Source organism: Thamnophis sirtalis, unplaced genomic scaffold (assembly GCF_051295495.1).
Source record: "Thamnophis sirtalis isolate CommonGarterSnake01/CBP01778 unplaced genomic scaffold, rThaSir2_p1.2 scaffold_4, whole genome shotgun sequence".
Lineage (NCBI taxonomy): Eukaryota > Metazoa > Chordata > Lepidosauria > Squamata > Natricidae > Thamnophis > Thamnophis sirtalis.
In genome coordinates, this window is record NW_028261384.1 from 57829158 (window position 1) to 57847689 (window position 18532).

Genomic DNA, 18532 nt, shown 5'->3' on the forward strand with positions numbered 1-18532 from the left:
CCTGAGATTTCTCTTTCCTATTTTTTATTACATTTTTTTATATAAACAATCCATTTTCCATTAACCGGTGTGTCATCTGGTATACTGTTTCATAAATGTTCTTTGCCTATGTTGTTCTCAGTTGTAGAAATTTAATAAGGAAAACTTCAGTCCAAAGAGTCTCAGGATGGTATATTATGTTAAAATGGAATAGAAATTATTTTGCATCAGAATCATAAAATCTTTAAAAGCAATAGGATTCATATATTCCAGTGTTATACCTAAGGAAGATAGTCCATCATCAGCCTCACTTTTGAATGGGAGGAATATGGCAAAAGAACAAAAGAATTCAGTATATCAATGCAGGTGAAGAGAGAGTTAGCAACAGTCCCTTTAAATCGACACTATAAATTTAGATGCTTATACAGCCATCTTTAGGGAATACTTTACTTTGTGATGTTTGTTTTCATTTCATCTATTTTGTGAATTAAAATATTTTCAATTCTTTAGCTTTTGCATAGTAAAAAATAGCCCTTCACTATTTTGGTGGTTATTTTGATGTTATTTATTTTCCCACTGTTTTGTTTTGTTTTATTTGTTTTATTTTATTTTATCTCATTTCTTATTTTGAGATGGGAATCCTAGAATTCTGCACAAAAATTGAAATATGACCATGCCATTGGGTTTTATACGAAGGCAGATGACAGCATCTAATCTACCTCAGTTATCTGAAAACAAGATTCAGTTATCTGAAAACAAGATTACTCCAAAATCCCAGGGATGTGGACTTGACTTTCCAGAAGATGGCTGTGACAAACAGCTTCCACATTTTTGTCAAAATATTAGTAGATGAGCAAGCCATCATAAATTGAAGTCAACTCAAGGGCATTGTCATCATTTATTATGATTCCAAAAGTTTACATTGAAGTGCATTGCAAAGTAAATTGACCAGTTATCATTTTCTTGGTTGCATTTGAGAATCTTATATATTTATACATATAAATGAATTATTTTCTTCTGTCCCTATATCATTTTACACATGTGTTACTTGAAATGTCACTGCATTATTTATTCATCCAATTTGGAAAGATAATGCATAAAATTGTCTGTATTTTTGATCAATGTATATTACAACCTCACTGTTTATATCCTTCTCAGATATGAAAAATCAAATGACTCTACTATAGTTCTTCTAAGAAAGTAAATTCTATTCATGAACCTTCACTTGAACACTGCTTTTTCCCACTCTTCTTAACTATTTTTTGAACTGTAAAAGGACTGATTGCCAGAAATTGGCCTGCTTTTTTTTTTGCCCACAGGATGACTAAATCTGTTGGCTGATGGCAGTGACGTGCAGTCAGGGGAGACAGAGCCTGCCATCGTGAAAAGAAAAGAAAAATAAAAGGAAAAAGGCTGAGCTAGTTGCTGCCAGAATCACCATGGATGACTCTGTTTAGTGCTTAACTTTTTAAAAAAGCCTCTAAAAAAGTGTCCTCTACAGGAGGAGTCAGGAGAACCATGTGCCTCATTTAGTCTGACTTTATATCACTCGAGCAGAGTTAAGCAAGGGTTAAAAGCCGAAAAATTCCTTATGTAGATGAGGCACATGGTTCTCCTGCCTTCTCCTGTAGAGGGCGTTTTTAGAGACTTTTTTAAACAGTTAAGCAGAGTCATCCATTGGGGACTCTGGCAGCAGCTAACCCAGCCTGACCTCAGCAGCTCTTGCCTTTTCCCTTTTACATTTTTATATTTTTATGATGGCAGGAAAGAGCAGAGTTGAAATCCTCTGTGAAACAGCTGGAAATGGTATGTTGGTCAGAGGGAGAGGGGAGGAATTCAAAATTAATGTAATTTGTAAGTAATTTGTGTGTGTGTGTCTTTCTTCACTCAAACAAACTCTCTCAATTTGAGAGAGAGTTTGTTTGAGAGGGAAGAGAGGGAAGGGGGTAGGAGAGGCAGGGAGGGCAACCCGCCAGCTTTCTTTCTCTGTGTCCGGCGCAGCCCACCATCAGAGGCGGGTCTTTTGCCCGCCTCTGCTGGCAGGCTGCCGCTTTCTTTCTTTTGCCCAGAGGTGGGCAGCTCTGGCGGGCTGATACTTTCTTTTGCCCAGAGGCGGCAGCCTGCCTGAGCTGCCTGCCTCTGGGCAAAAGAAAGAAAGCGGTAGCCCACCGCTGGCTTTCTTTTGCCCACCTCTGTCCGCAGCGGACATAGAGGCGGGCAAAAGAAAGCGAGCTGGCGCTTGCTTTCTTTTGCCCAGAAGCGGGCAGCTCAGGCGGGCGAAAGAAAGAAAGCGCTTTAGACAGTGGAGTGCCGGGGGAGAGGAGAGAATGCCATTCTCTCCTCTCCCCCAACACTCCACTGTCTAAAGCGCTTTCTTTTGCCTGCCTATCAGAGCTCAGGCGGGCAAAAGAAAGAAAGCGCTTTAGACAGTGGGATGTCGGGGGAGAAGACTGCCTCACCAGCCATAAACCTCACCGCACGTCACTGGCTGATGGAGGGAAAGTTGTTCAAGGTCCGTACTACATATTTATATGCTCTTAGACTAAGAAACAATTGATAGGAGTAGGATGGAGGGTGCTAAAAATCAGTTTTATCAAAAATCTTTTGGCACTCTCAAATTTACTATGGTTGTTTTTAGATGGCAAAATTCCTTGTGCTATAAGGCATGATGTAGAAGCATCAGTAACCCTGAGAAATATGCACTACTATTGCATGAAATGAAATTAGAGATGTCTGTACCTGGTTTATGGTTAACCTTACTTTTCTATATTGTATCAAACTATGTTTCATCATTCTGCAGCCCAAGCAGAACACATCAAACTTAGCCCAAAATGTCCAGTGAACTATTGCCACAATTCTGAGTTTCTTTTAAAGTATAGAAGCCCAGGATATTTCTGCAGCCTTCTCTTAATCTAACGGCTGCGCACAATTATTCTGTGAAACTAAATTTAGTTTGTATTCTCTCCCTTTCTTATATTTGATTCTGTAGCATTTTAAGATTTGAGATTAGATTGTTTAAAGTTTCAGTAAAGATTTAGTTACCATGTTTAGTCTTTGATTTAAATTAAATTGATTCTTAGCCCTAGTATTGGCTGATTGTTCTCAATTTATCATATGACTTTCATTTAAAAGTTAAACACTACCCATATAACTTTTCACTAAAATTACCCTTAGTTTTAGGATTTGATCATGTTAAAGTAAGCATAAAAGAGAGAGTAAAGATATGGAACATCAAATAAATGTGTCTTTGAACTTAAGGTATTACAATATGGACAAAATAAATGATTTGCTTAAACCAACATACCATAGCTATAATTTAATGACATACGTAGAACAGAATATTAGCAAATAATTAACAACTTATTCTAGTGCTATATAGAAAATACTGTAGAAGAACAGTAGAATCAGTAGATCATGTGCTCATGGACTGTGTGTACAGTATAGCACAATTTCTCCTGTGTGCTGCTCTGGGAATCCAATCATGGGTTAACTTTGTCCTTTGTCTAGAGACTGAGTATGTAAATTTGACCACGCCTCCTCTGACTGGACCGGGTCATTTTTTTTACTCAGTCCAGCCTGACGAGATGTATATCGAATTCTCTCTAGATTATTTGACAAAGTACTCAGGATTCTTAGATTTTATCACCTTTCTGAAGAAGGAAATGACTGCTAGTAAGAGATTTGCAGTGAGGAGCGAGAGACGGCAGTTCGCTGCCTGTCGAGGCTTCCGCCGCGCTGCCTTGCCTCCGGGGCTCCAGCAGCTGAGATTCGGCGGCGCTGGGTCGCGCTGTTCAGTCGCGTTGCTGCCTTGCTGGGGAGTCGGTTCGCCGCTCCCGAAGCTGCCTGCAAGCGCTGGGAGATTTACGGTGACTGGCTAGAGACGGCAGTTCGCTGCCTGTCGAGGCTTCCGCCGTGCTGCCTTGTCTCCGGGGCTCCAGCCGCTGAGATTCGGCGGCGCTGGGTCGCGCCATTCAGCCGCGTTGCTGCCTTGCTGGGGAGTCGGTTCGGCGCTCCTGAAGCTGCCTGCAAGTGCGTGGGGGTCGGTTTGCCGCTCCACACCACTTTGACTCGTTGCTACCTTGATGGGAAGTAGGTTTGCCACTTCCGCAGCCGCTTGCAAGCGCTTGGGTGTCGGTTCGCCACCCCACGCCGCTTTGATTTTCTGCCTTGTTGGGGAGTCGACTCGCCGTTCTGTAGCCACCTGCAAGTGCTTGGGGGTCGGTTCGCCGCTCCGCGCCACTTTGCCTCGGGAGCAACCCGCCCTGGCCGGCGCGGTCTCCTTCCCAAGGGTATTTCACTGGAAGATTTCCAGCTGGTGAGTCTGCCGCGAGGCCGCCGCAGCACATGGGAGGATTGCCACGCGGCCAACGGCAATGGCAATTCAAATACGCATCTGAAAGTCCCGCCCGAATTGCGGCCGCCATTTTGGAAGGTTGATTTTCGCACGTGCGGGACAATCACAGGGGGCGTGTCCTCCCCTTCGAGCCTTTCCGACATTGCGTCAACGGCTCTTTCTCTCTCTCTTATTCCCTGTCTCTTGCCTTGACCGGCTGTGAGGAGGTTGTTCACTGTAGCTCATCTGAGCCAGGCCTGACCTTGTTGGTCTTAGGCTTTTGTGGTGGCGGAGATTGAATTCAATCCGCCTATTGGATTTCATGACAGTTTCCTAAGGGGCACTGTAGCTCCACAGGCCAGCAGGGCCTCCGTCAAGGCCTCTGCAAGTAAGCCAGGCCTCGTCTTGCGCCTGATTAGAGCCTATAAGCGTGAGGAGCTGTCTGAAACATCGGGGAATCCCTCTGTGTCGGATAGCGGCTCGCCCTGTCCCAGTCTCTCAGCGACCCTCTCTTCGCTCCCGCCTTACGTGTTCCTGGGGCCAGGGTTGGTTTCTGTCCTACCTTGCCCCACTTCCGGCCTTAGAGGAAGGGGGATTGGGGCCCCAATCTCCTCCAGGTCTGTCCGTGATATCCAGACCTCCGCCCATGCGCTCAAGCGTGCCGGGCCTTCAGTTTCCTTCACTTCCACTGTTGCAAGCCTCAGGCCTACAGAGGACTAGGATCTGGGCCTCTCCCAGGCTTACTCCATATGATTGGACAGCAATTTCCAAGGGTGAAAATGTAGAGTTACACGGCAGGGTTCAAGGCCCTAGGCCTACTGCTGCTACTACTATTGCGGCTGCTGCTGCTATTGTGGCTCTGCCTGCAGCTTTACCTAGCCTCAGGCAGACCCACGCTCGCCTCTCCCTCTGTCTACGGTGGGATTCCGCCTTGGCAGAAGGCGGGAAGAATTTAGGCATTGGCCTCAGTCGTTGAAGGGATGACTCTAGATCAGTCGTCTTTCTCTGGTTCATTCCGACCCACACTATTTAAATCTTTGTTGTATACGACACGACCTCTGCAACGTGCGAGTTGCCACCGACATGGGCGGGACTGCCTCGCAGGCCAGCACTGCAGCCGGCTAGATGCAATGCACCATTAATTGCTGAACATGTTCGGAACGGGAAGTTATTCCGTTTACTACATTATTTTGATATTGTTCGGGAGCGGTGGGCACAACCGACTGCGGTTGCCCAGTCAGCAAGGGGATGAGAAATCATACACTTCCACTCCAGAATTGGAGGGCATTCCCCAATTTCCTACAGTGGATCCTTCTGTTGCCGCCCTTGTTTCACCGGCCTTGCTTCCATTGGAGAGCTCTAACGGGCTGAAAGCGGGGAACCATGAGGCCATGCTGGTCATACAGGAGACCCATTAGGCTGCAGCCTGGGTCTTTCTTACTGCTGCCGCGGCATGCTTCTTTTATAGTACTCTCTTGGTATGGCTCACACGACTGCCGGGTAGGTTCATGCGTCTCCACTAAGACATTACCAAGCTGATGGCAGCCTTGGTATTCTCTGTGGGCGATTCTCTGAATGCAGCGACATTCACACCCGAGGCCATGGCTTCCGTTGTGACACCCCGGCAATTGCTAGAGCTCCGCCATTGGCGAGCGGTCGCTTGCTCCAAATGGCAGCTGTTTCCCCCCCATTCAAGGGCGGAGCCTTGTTTGGGCCCAGTTCTTGGCTCAATTCTCATTGACATTAGGGATGAGCGTAAGGTGTTCCCATCCACTGGCAGGCGCGTTGACAGGCGGCACAGCCTTATGATGGGCGCCAATCCTTTTGTACTGGGGGCTCGGGTTCACTGCTGCCCCATACATCTCCCATGGTAACGGACCCTTCACCCAACCTCTGGATAGGGGTCGGGGTCATAAAGGAACCAGGGATAGAGATCGCCTGCGCCATCAGGCGCAACCTCAGTCGAGGTGACTGTGGCGCCGGCAACCAATCCTTTCGGAGGTACCAGTGGCCCACAACGGAAGGGCCTGTCAGCGGGTGTCTCCTGGAATTAGCTCACCAGTGGGCGGAGGCCTCGTCCGGCATTTTTCACTTCCATGGGGTGAGGCTGGGCCTCACTCTTGAATTTCTCTCCATATTCCGGGGAGGTTCATCTCGTGCCTGTACCAGGTGCCAAGTGGAATGTCATCCGATGGATGCCGACGTACATCATCTCTTATTCACCACGGCTATAGTGCAGGTCCCAACGGGACAGGAAGGGCTAGGCTCTATTTCATCGGCTTCCTAGGGCCCGAGGGTGGGGGTATGGCGGGCCATTATGGATTGAGATGGCTCGACATGCAATCCCTCAAGCATCTTGGCACCCGCCCGCCTGGGCGGCGTTCTGGCATCAGTTGACATCAAGGGGGCGTACCTCCATGTGCTCAGGCATCCCACGCGCCGGAGTTTTCTATGTTTCCATTCTGATGGGTGCCATTCCAGTTTCGGGTCCTGCCCTTCGGCCTCTCATTGGTCCAGGTCACTCGCCACACGCCTGGCAGTCATAGCGGCATCCCTTCGTTCGGGCCCAGTTGAGTGATTTGCTGTGCTGACGACATCTTGGCCCTGTCCTCACCACGAAACCTGGCCCTCCAGGATCTTCGCTTCGCAATGGGCGCTCTCTCTCTCTCTCACTCTCTCTCTCTCTCTCTCTCTCTCTCTCTCTCACACACACACACACACACACACACACACACACACACACACACCAGCCATTCTCACACCTAGGTTCGTTTTTCCCAGGTCACCCAGATCCTCCGATGGTGGACCTCCCCTGGCTCCTCAGGGGGAGCTCGTTCAGGGAATGGACCTCGTTCAGGTTGTTATGGATGCCAGGTATCAATTGGCTACACCACAGGGTGGAGGGCCGACTCTTCAGGGGCTCTCTCGCCGGCTCGGCCAGCCCGAGGTGGGTCTGTGGCTCAGCATCACAATTCTTTCCTTCCTGGTTTCACATCAGGTACCGGGACAGAGGGTGAGGATGTTCGCCGTGACTGTGGCCGGACGGCCTGCTCTATGTATTTCTGCCTCTCCCGATCCTCCCACTGGTCGCTCGAAGGATACTGGTGGAACAGGTGGAAGTGTACTGGTCGCCCCAACGTGGTTCCGGCGCCCTTGGTACACCAAGCTCGTTCAGCTCATGTGTCGCGCGGGGGAAGGTTCTGATTGATCAGTTTCAGCTCAACCAGGGGGCTCTCAGCCACCCGAATTCCCAGCTGCTACAACTTGCCGTGTAGTGCGTGAGTGGGTTATTCTGTCTGCACTACGCTATTCCAGCAAGGTAGTTGACTTTATTCAAGCAGCCCGTCATCCATCCATGACTTGGGTTTGCAAGGCCACCGGGCAGGCCTTCCGCAGGTGGTGCCATTGTACCGGGGCTGGCCCCCTCAGGGCTTCGGTGCCTCGGGTGTTAGACCTTTTCGCTAAGGGAACTTGACAAGGATCTGGCTCCCACACTCCTCGTACCCAAGTCGCGGCCGTATCGTGGCAGTTGAGGCCGCCCACTGTCTCGGCTCGCAAGGCTCAACTCCTTTCTGAAGGGGACAGCGAACATCGGACCTCGAACCGTGCACCGCGATCCTATTTGGAGCCCGTAGCAGATGCGCAGGGCCTTCATGGCCGCACCTTTCGGCCATCCAACCGATCATCCTCCGTCGGTTGACTTTTAACGAAGCATTGTCAGTGGCCATTGCATCGGCCAGGAGGGATCGGTGCTGGCGGCAATTTCAGTTCGCACAATTCTCGTATATTCTGTTCCGACAGAGTTGGGTTCTGTCTGGACCAGGCATTCTTTCCTAAGGTCGACACCCTGTTCACAGGGTGCAGGAGCTCGTCCTCCTGGATTTCGGTTCTCGCCTTCCCATCCAGGGGAGTGCCAGTGACATCACCTGGGTGCCCACGGAACTCTTCAGCGCTACGTGAAACGCAAGGCGTCGTTCAGGGGGTCGGAAGCACTTCTGTCTCCTCCTGGGGAAGGTTTTCTCCATGGGCGGAGGGTCTCTTCCCATTCCATCGGCCATTGGTTAAGGGCATGTTTCGCCCTTGCTTATGATGGCCGGTTCCGACCGGTTTAACGGCGCGTCACCCCTTCTTCCACAGGAGTGCGGTTCTCACGGCGGCCTGGGCTGCGCAAGCCTTAGTGAAGGTGACTTGCAGGGCGGCTACCTTGTCGTTGCCGCCGCCATTTATGACACATTGCAGGATTGCCATGTATGCCTCAGCTGAGGCCTCCCTTGGTTGGAGGGTGTTGCAGCGGGTGCTTTCTCTCTCCTTTTCCGGAGGGCCCTGACCAGCCTCGCTCCCGCCCTGGGACTTAATTGCTTTGGCATGTCCCATGATTGGATTCCCAGAGCAGCACACAGGAGAACGACCGTTGACTTACCTGAACGGTCCTTCTATGTGTGCTGCGAAGGGAATCCAAACCCGCCCGCTGTTTCGGCTGGCCAGGGTTCCACCTTGACTATGTCTCTGTGACTAACCTTGTATTTTCCCCTGACTGGACATTTCTGGACGTGACTTGAGTTATTGTTTGGCCAAGGCCATGAGTGACATTGGCATACATCTTCTCGGCTGACTTCGTGCAAAACTGACCCGGTCCAGTCAGAGGAGGCGTGGTCAAATTACATACTCAGTCTCTAGGCTAAAGGACAAAGTTAACCCATGATTGGATTCTCTTCGCAGCACACATAGAAGGACCGTTCAGGTAAGTCAACGGTCAGTTCAGTATTTGTTAATTGTTCCACCTTTTTCATCATCTTATTTGGGTGACACTAAACATTGCTCATTTACTTTTTAACCCAGAAGTGTGTAAAAGAAGTTAGATTTAGTGTAGTAATTGGGAAATATAACACCAACCCCCAAAATTTACATTCCAGACATTTTAAAATTTGAGACATGCTTAAATATTATGATTTTGCATTTTATAAATATTTTACATTTTTATGCTTATTTTAGTTTATGTTTGTTCCACTTTTATGTATTGTAGTCTATGATTATATAAATATTTAAGCATTAAAGTAATTTATAAATAAATAGAACTGATAAATTTTGAAAGCTAGCACTATGCCACATAATAAGATCTCAAATCATAGTTTTAGTTTGGTTTGGATTTTATATTGGGTAAAGTATAATTTTGCTGAGTTTAAACAAAAATCATGTTATTCATCTAGCTGCTAATTTATTATTAGTATTTTTATGCTGCTTCATGATCTGGCTTTAAAAAATTTAATAGCAATTGCATATATGAGAACTGATATCAGAAGTTTCTTACCCTTTCAGTGAGGATGGAATAACAGGATGAATTAGGGACCTCAGGAGTGAGCCTCTTCAGTAATAGTCCCATATCCTTTGCAGCACATTTCCTTCACAGATGAGACTGATTCCATTTTTATTGTAGTGTTATGTAGAGCTGTTATGAACTAGAGGGAAAGAATGGTAGATGGACTGTTCCCTTGAGAAAGGTATATCACATTGGTGGGAAATTATTTAGATGTGATCTATATATTACTTTATTGCCTTTCAGGAGGATTTGTAAGCTATTCAGAATAAGTTTGACTGGAGCAGCATGTAAAGTGATAAATAAATTAGTAAACATGCTTGACATTTATGACTTGTCATAATGCAAGCCAACATTCACTGTTATGTCTAAATGCAGTCATTATTTACTTTATTACTCCATTACATAATACTTAACTTCAGAATTTACTTCACAATCATAAATAAGAGTTGTCTGAGCAAAACATGCTAAACATAAGTCAACATGGTTTTTGCTCAGTTTTTTAGTAATTAAATATTAATTTGATGGTTTTATGATTTTTCTGATTTCCCTGAGTCCTTTTAATAATTAGATTGATGGGTACATATTTCATACAACAACTTATATAAAATTACATTCAGAATCTTTTTCTTTTTTGATATTTTAACAGTGAGCTTAAAATGTATTTCTACCTCTTTTTGCAATATTGTATACCAAAATATTTTCTTTGTGAAAGTCTGACTGTGATCAACTTAAAAGCTATATTCTATCAGAATACTATATTTTGGCTGCATCCTGTATTTTTTCTCTATTTTAAATATTACCTTCTTTGGAAGAGGCAATATTGTATCCCTTTGCAGGTAGTCCTCAGCTTATGAGCACAATTGAATCCCAGATTTCTAAAGCCAAGCAAGACAATTGTCAGGTAAATTTTGCCCCATTTTACAGCCATTTTTGCCACAGTTGTTAAGTGAATTATTGAAGTTGTTAAGTTAGTAACACAGTTAAGTGAATCTGGCTTTCTCATTGACTTTGTCATAAAGTCACAAAAGATGATCACATGACCCCGGGACACTGCAACCAACATAAATATAAACATGTTACCAAGCACCTGAATTTTGATCACATGACCATGAGATAAGGGGATACTGCAATGATCATAAGTGTGAGAAACAATCACTTTTTTCAGTGCCATTGTAACTTAGAACGGTCAGTAAATGAATTGTGTAAGTCAAGCACTACAGTATTGTTTCTATATCCATTGTCACTGTGCTTTTGTGGCTAAATTTTGTTTTTCCAAAAGTTTTTCACTGGCGTCAATGCAGTTTTCCAGTTTGAACATCATATATAATGTAACATGACCAAATAGTGTGCAAGGGTGAGCTGTGTGGACTTGTTTTTTTTTCAGGTAAAGCAAACCAGAGAAAGGAACCACCTTATTTTGTATTTCTTTCTCTGTCTTGTCTATTTCATGCAGTGATGTGCTAAGCAAACTATGGAGAGATCCATCATAATAATCCACCACACCCATTTTGGGAGAAGTGACTGAATGTAATCTGAATTGTCCATTCACTACTAAGGCAAATAATTTGATATCCAGACCAATTTACTAAGGACAGTAACAGAACCGACTCTATTGTTCCTGTATTTATAAGCATCACTTGAAAAATTGACCTGAAAGAAGGAGAATGGATAGATTTCCAAAAATATCTAATGTGTAATTTTTATAGCCTAACCGATTCTGAATGCAGGTGCAGGTGCTTATTACTGAAGTATTAGAAACTCATCTGACATGTATTCTTCTTCTGAATTTTCCTAAGCTAATATTGTTCCTGTCACCTCCTTTTCTATACTCATACATTACCTTGCAATTCTTTCTAATGCTGCCGAGTGACTGCAACTTTCTCTAACTACATGCCCTTCAGATGTGCTGGGTTTGTAACTTGTTGCTATATAGGTCAGCAGTCATACTAGCTGAGGAATTTGGGAAAATAAAACTTTAGTGCATCTGAATGGCATCAGAATTGCAGAAAATAAACTTACGATTAAATGAAACTGGAAAAGTAATCGCTGAGGCTTTTCTTAAATCTGGAAGTGTATATATTTTCTTATTAATCAATAAATCAATAATTATGTTTCAATAAAACATAATTGGTTTGTTAATTATTTGAGGGAAGGAGAATATTAATATCAACTCCTAAAGTTATCATGGCAACTATGATTTTTTTTCATTTCTACATTATTGGTTTTCTATCCCCCTGCCAGCCTTTGTTAACATTTGAAAAATATGTTTAGAAAATCTTAGTATTTTCCTGCTCCAGCCATTTTATAAAGGCTATATAAGAGGGAATCTTTTCCCCGAAACCAGAAGTACAAAATAAGTTCCTGCCTGAAAATGTCATATTTCTGTTTTCAGGGAATAGAACAGTTGAAAAAAGAAGAGAGAAGATGGGCTAAAAAAACAAAATGGATGAACATGAAAGCAGTATTCGGCCATCCGTTCTCTATAGTTTGGCTTAGCCCATTTGCTACTCCAGACCAAGGAAAAGCCGACCCATATCAGTATGTGGTCTAAGAATTCATGACAACATTTTCACCCAAACAAAACTGCATTTGCGGCACTATGGCTATTACACATGAATGTTTCCAATGAAAAAAACTTTTGTTTAAAGAAAAACTGCCTGTAAAAAGGCAGATAACTGCAAAGAAAAGATGAGGGGGGGGAAAGGTGTGTATTCTGCAAACTTTGTTAATTCTTCATCTCTGGCTGAAGCGTTTTCTTCTTTTTACTTAATAATTTGACTGGCTTATTTTTTCCCTGTCTGCTTGCTGACACAACTAATGTAAAGGAGAAACTCCTCTCTCTCTGCCCACCTATGCTGACTGTGTAGTATTTGCACAACCACTAAACAACAGCCTATGCCAGGAATATCATCTTATATGTGTAGTCATGAACTTCTTTGTGGCAGAAATTATTTTATATTGTGGTATTTTGTGTGCGCCTGAGTTAAAGCCTCACATAATGTCTGACACAATGGAAGAGGAAAGTATGGCTCAACTAGAAAGCCGGTTGATAACTTTGCTTAGTTTTTAAGCTTTAAAATATGTTGCCAATACTATTGTATTTTGGAGAGCTACAGAATTCTTCTTGTGCTGTTTTTAAACCATATCTTTCTGGAAAGCAGGAATTGTTGTCACTATTGGTTATATAAAGGAAGGTTGTGATATGTATGGCTTTGTAATGCCTTATAATTGAAGAAATATGAGGTTGATTTAAATGTGTAGAATAGCAAGATAAAATTTGTATTAATTAAAAAAAGGGGAATGGTTAATGAATAGAGTTCATGTATAGAAGAGGCTTAAAATCCAGGTAAAAGTCTAGCATTGTCCTCTAATTTTCTTTTTAACATTACCTCCTTTTTATATCTTTAGATACTTGTTCTGCTTTAATTCTATACATACATACATACATACATACATACATACATACATACATACATACATACATAACAATTAGAACTATCATGTATAAAAAGATCATGCATGCCTTCATTCATGATTACATGGATGGCAAACTGCATACATAATAAGAGCTTGGAGATGAGGACTAAAAAGAAGGCATTCTGTTTAAAACAAACATAAGTAGAACATCTTACACACAAACTGAGTGAGTCTGTAATGCTTTGGCAGGGATTTCATTGCATATTTTGGATTTAAAAAATTCTGATGGTCTCATTTTGAAAATAATGTGAATGCTGCATTTTTTTTCAGTACTGTCAATGCTTCCATATGGGAAACAAATGCAATAAATCTTTTCTGAACTCTGCTTCTGTGCCTTTATTTAAAACAAGTTCTTTTAAATTCCATTGTCCTCTAGATTGTAAGTAGTTGAGTAATTAGTGTTAAATTTATTTGAATCAAAAAGTACTTTGGCTACACTTTTATATTCTATCATTGTGCATTCAACAAGCAAGCGGACATTTTTGTAACAAAACTACTTTCTTATTTCCACAATTACATATTAAAATGCTTAGTGCAGAAGAATGTATTTTGTGGATCAGTAACCCTTGATGAAATGCATTAAGAGATGTTTTGAAAAAAATACATAAGAAAAAGAAATAGATTTTTTACCTATCAATCTTGAAGTAAGAATCACTGAGTTCAGTGAAACTTATTTTAAGCGATTATATTTAGATCATAATTTAGATTTTTTTATGAATGATACTATAAGTATTAGCCTATTAGACAAAGAACCTCAGTGATTTATAAAACAAGATATTGAAAAGAGAATATGAAAATGTGTCTAGGTCTTACTCTACATATTAAAAGTAATTTACCACATTTATTCCAGCAGACCAATTTTCCAGTGATGAGAGAGCATTTTCTGATCCAGTTTTCATCAGTTTTCTAACTGTAGAATTTTATCTCCATGGAGGCTTGGATCATTTTGATGAATTTTTGGCAGGATATTCTACGTTTTTCTAAGTTTTAAATATTTTGCTAGATATAAAATAGATCTGAGGATGGGTGTTGTTGTTAACTGTATTATTTTATGGTGTATTTTTGGTGGATCATAAAAATTATACTGCAATGAATTTGTCACAGGATACCATTTTGGATTTGCTATAATAAACTAGTTTGTCTATCTCTGAAAAAAATGTCAAATAATTATATGTTTGCCTAGCTATCAATAAATACAATTATTTACATTCAAATCAAATAAATGATTTTACATTGAATTTGGTTCTTTATTCTTTCCAAAGTGAATACAAACGCAAATTGGACAAACACTATGAATAACATAGAAATATGCAAATCAGAGTTACTGTATAAGATAAGTAATTTCAATTTTTTTGTAATATGGTCCATACTAGTTTATTACTAGAACATAATAAACCTGATTCTGATGGTTATCCAATCCAAACTGCAGATTTATAATATTTCATAGCACTTGTTTTTGAAAGTACAACATTGGGGATTGCCCAGAAACTAACATACTCTGGAATAAACCCCTAAAGTTTTTGGATTTCTAAAATATAATTGTAGCATTTCCACATTAAATGGGGAATTTCACCTACAGGAAATCATAGCATTGATTCATAAAATCCAAAACATGGGATCAAGGGTATCTAGAGGGTAGCTCAAAAACATCAAGTTGGTAACTGATTGCATAGATGCATTTGGTTTTTTCCCTAATAAACCTAAAAGAGGAATAGGAACCTTACATCTAGAATGAAATCAGATAAACATTTTGTAGTTGCAGCAGCTTACTGAATTCAATATAAAAATGATGCACATACTGATTCTCCAATGCTTAATTCCCTTTTTATGTGTTTCATTGTGAGTTGCAAATGAATCTATGTAGTCAATGGCAAAATACATTTCTAAAATATGTTATTTTCTCTATTGTCTCAGATTACCAATGCTATTTTCCCAAATTTTTAACCACCATACATTTTTTTATAATTAAAACTGCCTCCTTAATCACTGTTTAAACATGGCAGTAATGTGTCTCATTTTGCTTGCATTTTGAAATCTTCCAGAAAAGCTTTTAATAGAATCAGAAGGCTGTTGTTGGAAGGGATCACTTAGAAATGCATTTATAAAATAAAATCTCTGGCTTAATATGTTAACTTTAGATCAATGCTTTTTATTTCATTATATTAAATTTTATTTGAGTATTTTAAATGTAAAAATGTTATATTTATATATTGCTTTGGAAATTGTTTTTCCCCATCTTTATCCCTCTAATTCTGTAATTGTAGCCTTTGAACACAGGAAACTGCCTTAAAATTAAAACATACTCTCTATCTTAAAGAATACATTTGAAACATTAGATATAGTTTCCATAGACGTGCACATCTATTAGTACGTGCAAAGAATTTTTGCATATTGAAGTTTCCTGAATGTTGAGAAGAGAACATAGGGTTGGCTGTATGTGCAAGTTTTGGACCATATCCATAGGTACATTGTTCATTGTCGTCTTCTGATGGATTTTCTGTGTGAAGAAAAGGTGGGTGGAGGAATAAAAGGTTTAGAAGTTAAAGATGGCATAACCTGAGCCCTTGTACAATTCCATTAAGAAAGTTGTACAATAAAAGTCTTGTGTGGAATCCATACAAGTTATTCTAAGAAATACAAACAGAAATAAGTATACGCAAAAATATTAACCTTTAAATTCCAGAATAAGATTTATGTAATCCTAATCAGAAAAATTCTGAGATATAACTAAGGTATCTTAGGGAATTCTAGGTAGAAATTTTAGGTAGACAATTCTAGGTAGCAGATTTTAATTTGGCATCTGCTAATCTAAAGTATAGTAAGAGTATATAATTTTTTTCACTAGTTGCAGATAAATATTTTCCAATATTTTTCTGATTGTGATATTCTTTGGTTTCCTAATGGCTGAAGAACATTGTAGAGTCATATATTTTTTCTTTTGAAGGTTTTCTCTATCTACTTTCAGAAGATTCCTTAAATTATTTAGGCTATTATCCATCACATTATAACAGTGTTCCATGTGCCTTTAATGAATAAATGTAAACTGTTTTGTCTTCTACAGGGCATAGAACGGCTTAAAAAAGAGCAGCCAACCTGGGAAAAAACCAATGGCTGGGAAGGGATGAAACTGGCTTTTGGGGGTAATTTTTCACTGCGATGGTTCAGTCCCTTTTCAGACCTGAATTGCAAGAAGGCTCCACCAGCTGGGACTGCAACAGTTGCTCCATCGGAGATGGCTGCGCAAGAAGCCTTTGAACCACTTTATGATCCAATGATGGTTGTGGATATATTAAGTGATTAACATAATGTATCTTTACAAATGTTTGTTCTTTCAATATTTGTGTACTTGACAGTTACCTTTAAGGTATCACTGCTAAGCAAAAATAATGCAACTATTTTCCTACACATTTAACTGGTGATGGGTTAATTATATTTCAAAAATTGTACAATCCCCCAAAAAATTTACAGTAATCTGTCATCTTGATGGGACAGCTTCTAAAAATGTGCAATAAGAATGCTGTTTAGGGTTGCCAAAGTTGGTTTAACCAGTTAGATATGAGGAGTATTTTTTCTCAAGATTTGATGACTGGCCAAAATCTACGTTCAGGAATATAATTCTGATCCTTAAAATTCCTGCTGAAGTTCAATGTGATCACTTTAAGTGGTCTCTACTAGGAGATATTTATGTGCTCTAAATCACTGTTTGTACCACAAATGATCATTCTATTGCAAGCAGAACTACAAAAGTTATACATAATGGCTACTTTTCAGGTAACTGATATTGATCACCTCAGAAAAGTTTGGGATGGGGCAACTATAAGACCTAGTTCAGCAATTGTAGACAAAAGCTAAATTATGTTATCAGTCTTTCATTGTTTTGAAAGAGGTCATTAGATTATTTACAAATGTCCAAATGGTCTAATTTTAGCAGCTGTGTAATTTGTTCATGCAATCCTTAAAATTCCACATCTGAAGTATTACTAATTATGAACAGGGATTCTCTTCTTCTGTACATAATGGAAGCTCATGCATAAGTCCTTGAAGTGTGCGCTTGTATATGATTGAGAAAGAGGGCATAGATATTTCCAGCACTTAGTTGTCTTACTGCATGAATTTGGTTAGTGATGAGGCAAGCCCATGAGTGAATTCTCTGTACAGCTTAAAAACAGACCAATTAACATTAGAGTTTATTGATACAATACATTCTAAATAAAAGTGCCATGGACAGGGTTGTTGGAGATATTTCAAGACTGATTTTAGCTCTAGAAACAATAGTGCTGCAAAACACTGTTGTGATTTGGCAATGAGGATTATCTCTGGGAAGGGTGATTAATGAATCCTGCTTTAAGAGAAGGTTATATTAGTTAGGAATATGAAGGCCAATCTCTAATGGGCTCAATATTTTATTTTAATATTTGGTGCTCTTTTATAGTCTATGTTATTTTATAATCTATCACAGAAACCTGTCTTATGCTGCTTCTCACTTGAGATTGCATTTGTGAGCTCTCTTAGTTGGCAGAAATGTGATCATGGCTTTGCTATATTTGTACATTTCTGTATGTCCCAAAGTGCTTTTCCAACTGGACTTTCTTACTTTGTTTATTTAAAAAAAAAACATTTTGCTTCTCATCCAAGAAGCTTCTTCAATTGTGACTGGACAATGGCAAATGGGAGGATTTATATTCTTTGGCAGTATTTGGTTGTTCCTTCCCTTCTGCCCCATTCAGTCAAAACTGAAGAAACTTCTTGAATGAGAAGCGAAATGTTTGAAGGAAAAAAACCCAAGGAAGTCCAGTTTTCTAAAAGTTTTTTTTAAGAAAAGCACCTTTTGGGAAAACCATGACCTGGATGATTGAGAATCTCCACAGACATTCATTTTTACATGTTAATTAGATTCTGTTTGTTTTCAGACTCTTTGTATCTCATAGGAAAAAAGGAGAGAAATTGCATTAAAAAGTGAGGGAAGATACATTCTGAGGTTTTACTGGAATAATTTTAAAGGACTCTTCTACATTAAATAAGTGCCTTATTTGGGTCCACTCTGATTCATAATGCTTTATGTTGACAACTGAGACCAAATGTTTTTATACTATATTAAAATTAATCTGCTATTAACTAAAGATTTTTGTTTGGCTTTCTTCCTTAAGTGAATATTGGCATTATGCTTTTGGAGCCTAAGAAGATCCTCAGGCTAAATAACCACTTCATCTGGTTTCTAGTACAAGTAATCTCCGGGTTATGAGCGTTCCCTTAGTGAACATTCAAAGTTGTGTGATGAGCACTCCGTAGTGTTGTGAAAAAGTCCCAAAATTACAAATTTACCACTGCAGTTGTTTGTCCTTACTAATGAACAATGCAAAAGCTCTGCAATATTCCCACTGCCAATCCCCCACTCTGGGTCTTCATCGGCACTAGGCCTAAGAATA

General features: G+C 40.8%; 1 protein-coding gene across 5 annotated transcripts in view; it reads left to right on the forward strand.

Annotated features, from left to right (window-relative positions):
* The window catches only part of ZDHHC3 (zDHHC palmitoyltransferase 3), a 99265-nt gene extending 81039 nt beyond the window's left edge, over positions 1-18226 (forward strand). For 4 of the 5 annotated variants that reach the window (XM_087712979.1, XM_087712980.1, XM_014055742.2 and 1 more), the window contains one exon: positions 16168-18226. In XM_087712979.1, the coding sequence (XP_087569105.1) occupies positions 16168-16407 (240 nt within the window). In that variant the 3' untranslated portion in view covers positions 16408-18226. Of the gene's footprint in view, positions 1-12021; positions 13432-16167 lie in introns of those variants that run through there. The other variant, XM_014055744.2, reaches the window with a different exon arrangement.
* Positions 18227-18532: the final 306 nt, after the last annotated feature.